This window comes from Anguilla rostrata, chromosome 4, assembly GCF_018555375.3.
Source record: "Anguilla rostrata isolate EN2019 chromosome 4, ASM1855537v3, whole genome shotgun sequence".
In the NCBI taxonomy this organism is placed as follows: Eukaryota; Metazoa; Chordata; class Actinopteri; order Anguilliformes; family Anguillidae; genus Anguilla; species Anguilla rostrata.
The window spans coordinates 16583193-16592797 of NC_057936.1; the positions used below are offsets into that span (position 1 = coordinate 16583193).

The 9605-nt window shown below is 39.0% G+C and overlaps 1 protein-coding gene across 1 annotated transcript in view; it reads right to left on the bottom strand.

The window, feature by feature from the left end:
- The window catches only part of LOC135252647 (protein disulfide-isomerase TMX3-like), a 36076-nt gene extending 27826 nt beyond the window's left edge, over positions 1-8250 (bottom strand). The window contains exons 1-6 of the mRNA XM_064330967.1: positions 8111-8250; positions 7770-7821; positions 6856-6895; positions 4227-4350; positions 3017-3062; positions 1515-1595 (exon numbers count right to left, since the gene is read on the bottom strand). Coding sequence (XP_064187037.1) covers positions 1515-1595; positions 3017-3062; positions 4227-4350; positions 6856-6895; positions 7770-7821; positions 8111-8204 — 437 coding nt within the window. The 5' untranslated portion in view covers positions 8205-8250. The remainder of the gene's footprint in view (positions 1-1514; positions 1596-3016; positions 3063-4226; positions 4351-6855; positions 6896-7769; positions 7822-8110) is intronic.
- Positions 8251-9605: the final 1355 nt, after the last annotated feature.

Genomic DNA, 9605 nt, shown 5'->3' on the forward strand with positions numbered 1-9605 from the left:
TGATATTTCATATCACTAAGTACAAGGGCAAAAATGCTACAGGCCTATATGGTTTATAATATGTTTGTTACGGGAAATTTTTTTTAGAAAAAACTGCTATAGCACCACCATGAGGTCAAATGATGAAGATTTCTGTTTGTTTTTCTGTTGGCAGAAAGGAAAAGAAAACTTCAGCTGTTACTGGGCTGCAGAGCACTTTCAGCCCAGTAACAGTCCACTTCATAGCAATCTTGCTCTCTGAAATGCCGTTTCTACAGTACCTGGGAAATACATAAGATGTATTACTCAGCCAGATTGTTTTTCTCAAGCTGGTGGCCCAGGAAATGTAGGCTATATCTATTTACATAAAACATTTCAGACAGGAGTTTGGACTAATACGCAAAGTTTAAAATGTAAACATTCAAAATTTCAAAATGTTCCTTTGGATTTAAATGGATTCAAAAATGGTTCTTTGAAACTGCAAGGAGAGTGGCTATTAATAGTGCACAACACAGTAGAATCCAAATCCACATAGGCCTAATAAGTATTCATCTTATGAACAAATTATGAATATACATGAAAAGAAGTCATCAAAAGAACTGCTTGTGCTAGCCATATTTCACCAGCAATGATAGGTTTGAAGGACATGCAATTGCTTGGATGAATTTCATTAGGAATGCAATTTAATGCATGATTTTGAGGAGACTACTCGAAGGACACTCATTTTGAGGACACTTAATTTCAAGCCCAACCAAGTACACCAACGAGGAAGTATGAAAGGCAGCAACAACCTTAGCCTCTTCATCAGCCTCTTCAGGTATCAGTACTTAACACTACACAATGCCATTTTAGAAACTTTCTTCTCCAGTGTAAGAATCAATTGAAAGAACAGCAAGGCCAAAGTGGACAAGAAGAGCAGCCTTATTACAAGTAAGCAACAGCTGGATAATGTTATGTAGTTGATAGCCAGCTGGTCAAACTAGTGTTTAGGCAGCAGGTGGCAGGCTCACAGTAGATGTCTTGATATTCTTTATATAGCCCGGATAGCAAGCAAACCAGTAGTCTATCAATCAATCACACCAGCCACATTCTTAATTTACACAGGTCTTCAGTAGCTAGCTCTTTGTCTAAATGGTTTAGTTAAAGTAATTTTATTAACATTCCCTATCATCCACTGTGGCAAGAGCCATGTTTATGATGCAGAATGCAGCAAGTTATCTGAAGACCACACAAAAACATTTGTTTTTTTAACCTGAGGGATCAATTGAGGGATTTTATTGAAGATCAATAAAATACAATAACAATTTATTAGGGCAAAGTTCTCTTTTCAATTGCTTTTATACTGCACAAACATATCCATAGTTTGATTCACGACTGTTATCTGTGTGCAACAAAGTTGTACTGTTCTCAAAATTCAAAGGTAAACCAAATGTCCCAAGGTAAAGGGATCCAGAGAAAGACTGATGGTGTAATAGAAGAAAGAGAAGCCCGTAACAACCGCTTGGAAAAAGGAGATGTAGAACAACCTCCCTTACCCTGCAACTCGGCTGGCAAACTCGATGATGTCATCCTTGGTCCTGGGCCCTTTGTAGTTGTAGGTCAGATCCCCCTTTAATCTACGGCGGCAAAGGGAGAGATACGGAAGGGAAAAGAAGCAAAACTGGAATTAGAATCAAAGGGAGAGTACCACGGCACATTTCTAATTGCACAACTGGAAACTGAAGGCCTCCTACTCGACCAAAATCCTAAAAACATACCTGGACACAAGTTTTCCTAACTACTCATTTGCCACGAAATGTGGTCCCACACCACATGGTGCAAAATTGGTAGTCTTGATCTGACAGTGCCGGTTATAAAACGCTAACCGCGAGGCATAAGAGGCCTCCATGCGGTTTCACATTCCCCAATTAGCGGGGCAGGGTGGTGTTTTCCATCTGGTCAAGGCCTTGGTGGAACTACATGCAGCACAAATACACTCGGGTGCCTGTTTTTTTCCTCCCCATTCAACACAGAGAGAATGAAGAGATGATTCGGGTCAGTGGTTCTCTAAGGGAAGGGGAGCGCTGGGCTGCTGTGGCCGTTGCTGTTGTTACAGGTAGACCCTCGTGGTTCACAAATACATCAAGGACTGTTCGCCAGGGTTACAGCGGTACACAAGCAGCCTATTTTAATGAACCAGGATGAAAATGGAAGCCTTTCTCAAAGGCTTTATTACACAGTAACCTCATGACAATACTTCATCAACCAAACCAGTATTATTCAACACCTGTCAAGTGTTGAGCTTAGTGATGCAAAAATGATCCTGTTACAGCTACCGAATGAGGCCATAACAACTAATGACTTTGCGAGCAGAACACCGTGTTCTATCTGTTCATGAATACTTGCTCAGGGCTAACAGTAAATCACCGGACATGAGAACCTTTTCTGAGGAAACGTGTACAGTTTTCATGAAATTCAATGCTTGCGGGATCCAGTGCCGTTTTGTTTCGTGCTGCTTATTTGTGATTTTTATTGTTCAGAGATTTATCATGCTTCAAGTTGTTCTGTGATAATAATAAATATAGTAAATGAAATTATGCCTCTATTACACTTCCCATTTGCTTTATTCTAAATAGATAACTTTAACACTTAAATCTCAGAGCTGCAAGGTGCAAGCTTCCACACAGACCAAGTCGTTAAACCACATAGGTGCAGGGCACTGGGTAATCCTCCGGTTAAACAAAGCTTAATATCATCAACAGAACAGCAACAAATAACTGGCAGCAAATTATGTAGCATAATTATGCTATTAGAGAATCATTCAGGTGGCATATCAGTGATGTTAGTTTTAATTTATTCACATTAGTCAAAAACAAATTAATATAACAATAAGTCAGCACGAGCCAGATAAACCTTGGGGTCATTTTAAAGTAAAACACCACCGGTGATTATACCCCTACTACAGTAAAGGGTCACATGCTTGTGATTATGCTACTTATTGATTATGCTACAAATTAAAATAATGTTATATTCTTACAGTTAACTTATGAACACTTACAGCTTTATTGTTGGGTAGCCTCTCACTCCAAACTCTGAGGCAATACCTAGAAAACAGTAAAAGTACAATTTGACACAGTTATTGAATATTAAAAACAGAATATATTGATGATTAAAAACAGAAGTATTGATGCTTCCCTTCATGCTTAGAAATCCTAGCATCTGTAACAATCTACATATACCTCCTATTTGCAGATTAAAGGGAATAATCCAATACAACTGAGGAATAACACAGCATGATATTTTGGTTGCCCCTGAAGGATTGTTACTCCCAGGTTTAACATTACACATTTTGTATACTTAGCTCTCACGCTCTTGGGGGCTGTATACCAATTGCTTAGCCTACCGCCTGACAGTTCAGCTGCAATAAAGTGAAATTATCTTGGAATGAAACGAACAGCCCAAAAATCATGAGTCAAGCACTGGAACTCAACGGGCTATAAAGGGGATCCCTAATACTAGGCAAATAACCATGGTAACCCTTTTCCTTTGTGTTCCATTTGACCATTGTCTGTCTCTTAGGATGACTTGAGAGGATTCATGACTACAGAAGATAAAAACCAGGATGATCCATTGCATTGCAGTCCAAGACAGAATGAACCTTGTTATCTCATAGGAATTACCACAATTAAAGGATTTGCATAGAAAATTATCCCACAAGCAAAACTCCCTAACCAAACCCTAAGCCAATTCCCTATTACCTATCACAGAGAATTATACCAATTTAAGAAACACAGTAATCCTGTCAGTGAACAGCTGTGGCAGTCTTGACTGGGCACCTTAAGATGTCCATGGTCTTATAAGTTCTGGCCAGTAATGTACTTCTTAAAACAACCAAGAATATTTACAGATACTCCTGCAAGCCTTAAGAGTCCACTATTCCATTGCAAACACTAAGGTTTTCTGGCCTATGAAGATCCAGTTTTACCAAAACTGCAGGTTCACATCCTTAGAAGTACATACTTAACATTTGTTCATCTGAGCTGTCCATCTTAAGGAGTTCAAAATGTATTGGATTCACCTAAACACGTTTATTCAAGGTTGGCATAGTTAATGTCACTGTGCATTTCAAACATAAATGTTAATGTCCGCCAAGCCTACAAAAAACAAAATTATTTGATCAAATCTGGAAAAAGGGATCAAGTCACTTAACCCCTAATGTTACTTAGCATATCTGGAAGAACAAAAATGTTGCCATTGTGTGTATTTACCAGAGAAAGCAGTAGCGTCGACCTTGCCCACACGAACAGGTGATCCAGAGCTCTTCAGCTCTGCCCCCACTTCCTGCCACACAGGCTCCAGTTTCTTGCAATATCCGCACCAGGGTGCATAGAACTGCAAAACACAACCCACACGTACTGAATAAAAGCAGCCTCTACTGTGGTCACAACTGTCAGTCTTGCCTGTTTTTGTTGCTGTAGGAGACCATTTCCGTGCGTCTATATGATCCTTCAGTAAACGTCCAGGCCACTGCACCACATGCAAGTACACTCCAAAAAAATAAATAAAAAACGAGCCATGCTGTTTTAGTCATTAATGTCTTCTGAATTAACGCAAGTGTAATATAAATACCCACGTTATGTTAAAACAGCTTTCTGATCTTCCTGAGCCTGTTTATCAATATTCATCATCAAAATGGATTTATATGATTTATTCTGAATAATCTGAAAATACTGAAATGTCTGCCTTCTCAGCTTTTTGCTTACATATTCATTATCTCAGATAGGCTAAATCGCAAAAGTAAATCATGTTCTTATCTAAAATTTCAAAATTAATATATCCTGGGTTGTAAAATATAAAAAATGAACAGATTGGAGCATTTATTGTTTAAAAAGTAGAGCCCTAAAGGTCTGTATCATTGTTAATAGCTGCTGGTCTCTATGAAGCAATGCCTAATTTTCCTAAACATGAGTTGTGAAATAAGTCTGAACAACGCTTCTTATATTTCCTCTGAAGGATGTGGCTGTCAAGAATCGACTAGCTGGTCTTCATCAAGCCCGCAAGCTTTATTACGAAATCTACAAAATTCTAAAGGCTGAGGAAATACATATGTCTTTATCAACAATCAAGAAAATAGGCCTGAAGTTTGAGAAATTTGGTTCCACAGAAAGGAGGAAAGGCTCTGGAAGGGCCGACAACCACCGACAAAAATTTTTAGTTCCTTAGGAAACAAAGAAAAACGCACGGAAACTGGCAGATGAATTTAAAACTACTGATAACAAGACTGTTTCCAGAAGAACAATTTTAAGAAGGCTGACTGATGCTGGTTTTGTCTCAACAAGATGCACTAAAAAGCCACTGCGCTCTCTCAGAAAAACATTTGTGGGAGAATGCACTTTGCAGCCAAAGATGGGAAGTGCGAGTCAGACTTGTTCCATGAAGTCCCATGGAGTGATGAGTCAAAATTCCAGCTATGGAATGCCTCCAGACAGCTGCCTTCATAGATCAGGGAAAACACTGAACACTGAATGCATCTCAAAGACAGTTAAGCACAGAGGAGGTGGAATCATGGTGTGGGGGGCATTTTCATCTGATGGTGTCTGTGAGCTGGTGTGGTGTGACAAGTCAATCAATGCAAAGGAGTACGAGAAAGTCTTAGAGAACGGATGGCTTCCTAGCATCCACACGTTATTTTCTCAACAGGAAAGATCAGAAGTCATTTTTCAGCAAGACCATGCTCCTGCCCTTACAGCCAAAGCAACCAAAAAGTTGCTACAGAGAAAGTCCCTGAAACTCAAGTTTTGGCCAGGTCAGAGTCCAGACTTGAACTCTCTTGAAAATATCCCAAATTCAGCATAAGTAAGACAAAAAGTTTCTAGTTCTCATCAGCTGTGGGAAGCTATTAAACATCATTGATATTTCATTGTGCAAGAGACTTTCTGAACATTTGCCCAAAAGACTAAGTAATCAAAGGAAATCTAATGGAAAAGCTATCCCATACTAATTAATTATTTGTTTTCCAGTTCTATTATTGCCCTTGAATTTATGATTAAATAACAGCAGGAAGAAAATATTTCAATATGGCATGGCTCATTTTTTTGCCCAGGAATGTACATGCACTACATGGCCAAAAGTATGTGGAGACCTGACATCCAACAGCTCATACAAAATTATTGGCATTATTATGAATATGGTCCACCCTTTGCTGCTAATAACAACCTCCACTTTTCTGGAAAGGCTTCATACTAGATGCTGGCCTTCCCATTTTACAAAGGTGCTGAATGAGGTTGAAGTCAGAGCTCTGGGCAGCTCAGTCAAGTTCTTCCAGACCGTTCTTGACAAAACCATTTCTATATGGACCTCGCTGTATGCCCGGGGGGCACTGTCATACCAAAAGGGCTTTCCCCAAATTGTTTGGGAAGCACAGAATCATCTAAAATGAGATTGTGTGCTGCAGCATTAAGATTTGCCTTCACTGGAAATAAACGGTCTAGCCCAAACCGTGAAAAACAGCACCAGACCAAGGGGTGTCCAGATATTTTTGGCCATATAGTGTATCTATTGTTTCCTGCACACTTTGATCCTTCAGTGTCCATTTTGCCATCTGTCTATCAATTCATGCCTTCCTGTTTACCTGCCAGCCTACTCCATTGTGTTGGTCAGGCAAGCTCTACCAGACATTAGACTAAGCTGTTATCAGTGCCAACTGGACAGCTGGCTTTGCAAAGGGCCTAGTCTATGAGAGGGAATAAACTCTGCATGCATGACTTCACTTATCCTAAACACACAATGCAGCCGACAGTCACTTCCGTTTGGGATGAACTGAAATGCAGCACTGGAGTAAACTCGTTGGTGTGCTCATCAAGATAGCTGGGTCATGAATAAGTAGACAGTACTTACATCCACCAGCCACACATCATCCATTCTGCTATCCTTAAACCTGCACCAGAAACAATATGTTTAATAATGGCTTACAATTGGAAATATAAAATGAGAAGAAAACATTGTATTATTGCTCATGCAGAGCAAATGTAACATTTGCTGATTATTGCCTAGTTTCTATGAGTCAAAGCATTAAATTGAAAAGGCTTTTTAATGAAACATCTCAAGCCACAGTTTACAGACAAGTCTAACGATATTAAAATAAAAACCAACTCGGCACCTGTTATTTCATAATATGTTATAATGATGAAAGACAACTGAGAAAACAGAAAATCCAATCCATCAGTCACACAAAACATGAAAAGCATAGAAAATGTGCAAACCAACGACATCATATCTCTTCTGAACATAAAGAATTGGTCTTTGAAATGCATGAACAAAGAGGGTTTCAAAGTTTTAATGGAGTTATCACTTCCCTATATCAGATCAAAAACTGACAACTTATCAATTAGCAAATCAAAATCAGTTATGCAACGGTCTGCACAGACGTCTTAGGTTGTAACACCACAGCCTAAGACGTCTGTGGTGCTGTGACACCACAGCTACACAGGCTTCCGTTTAAATCTGTAGCCTGTATTTGTGAGAATGCATTAACACATGGAACGTCAATTTCTGAATTCCAGCTCAAGGTTACAAATAAATTTTAGTGACAAGCAGGCTGAAGGACATGCAGGTGCCCCCACTAAAGTTGCCGTAGAAAAGGCAATACTTTAACATAGCCCGCTTGTATTCGATACAGAAAGCAAAATGCATGGGGTCCACACTAGTATAATCTCAAAATAGTACAGAAGCCACGAACTGATACAGACAATTAAATAATGAACGTTATTACCAATAAATGTTACATTAACAAGCCAGTATTGTTCACTTACGTGTCATCGAGATCTTCAACAAATGCAAAGACCGCTGAGCTTAACAAAACCACTGCAGTAAAAGAAAGGCGTATGATAAATACTCTAGTTGCTTACACTGTCATTTAAGATAGAACACATTTGCTTGCTAGCTAGCTAGCTACGTTCTGTAATTACTGGCTAGCTCCCGAGCTAGGTAGGATTCAACCTCGTGAAATACCAGCTAAGCACAAAAGGCAAAACAATGTATTAACAGAAGATAAATACTGTAAATAATGTACAGACACGTTACAGTCGGCACAGTTAATGGCACAGGTGTAAACCGACAGAAAGAAAAATAATAAAAATCTCAGGAAAGCTACCTGCACAAACCAATGTGGATCTCACTTCTGCCATCTTTACGAGTGGAAACACCAAGCAGGAAATACAGAAAGTAAAAGCAACTGTCGTGAGCATGCGCTGAAAAACGTTTAACAGGAAGACAATTTTGAATTCAGAAAAGAGGCTACTCAACTAAGCAGCCAAATATAAGTCATCGACTGGATAAAAATTCATTCAGTTTCAAATACAGTTTATAAGAAATTATAAAAGTGACGCTTCAGCAACCCCCCATAATGCCATTAATTGGCGCCAAAGTTAATCCATTTAACGGTAACTTGTAAGGAAACAATGTTGTTGCTAATCGTGTTGTTTTCGCTGTTGCTCTTCCTCTGTTAATGTATTATATGTAGTACTAGTAGTAGTATCGTTATAATTAGTATTATAAGACTGTAGGCTATACCCCACTGTGTGTTCAAGATCACCTGCTGTGTACTTATCGGCTGTGTAATCTGTAGTTGTAGTACTAAAGGCGCGTAGCCGTACGCAGTCGCTGTTTTTGTATTTTTATTATTGCCGAATTCCTAAACCTTCAATTTTACTTGGTTTAAATTATCCAGGTTAAATGTTGTATGGCACTATTTAACGTTCAAAAAACTCTGAATACAGTTTTGAATTCGATATATGCACATCATTTACAGGGGTGTTACATTCTTATGCAGGATTTCCCTTGTCCTGGAAAGGCACAGGGTCTACTGGTTTCCGTTTTTATAAAGAGACCAGGTAAACGAGTTAACTGTATATTAAACTGCTCTAAATTATTAGTCTGAGTAACGGGGGGGGGGGGGGGGGGACAAGACGGCCCCAGGGCTAGGATTGGGGACCCCTATACAGTAAAATGTTCAGCGTTAAATCAATTCTTACAGAGGTAGTTACATATGGTCCCTACTGGACACATATGTTGCCTACTCTGTTAGAGTCGAACGAAAACTGGGCATTTCTGTGTACCTAATAACTTAATACCATAGTTTCCTGGATTCCTATAGCAAAGGAAATGGAACTGAATGTGATTCACCTTGGAAAATGTTGTGTCATGAGGTACAGTGGTCTCTGTATGTCTTTACAGAGCTCTGTTTTCAAATCCTGTTAGTAATTTTCACTAGTGAAATTGGTGAGATGAAGTCATTTTAAATAATATGTGAAATTATTGCCTTTTAATTCTGTGGTTTCCTGTCACTGCTTTTTATACGGATGTGAAATTCCAAAGTTAAAGGAAAAAGACATTTGAAAAGGAAGAAATACAGCATAGACGTAGCATTGAAAATACAGCATAGAGGCATTGATGCAATGCAAAAGCAATCTCCAGCTGAATCTCTGAACCAGGTGGAGTTTACATGAGCTTTTAATGTTGTTAGTTCTTAAATGTCATTGCTTAATTGCATAATTGATTACCCTAATTCCTATGATGCCTGTGTATCAGTCAAAACCTACATAAAAGAAACTGCTGTCTCTGTGTAACGGCGTACTAAGGCACAGTAT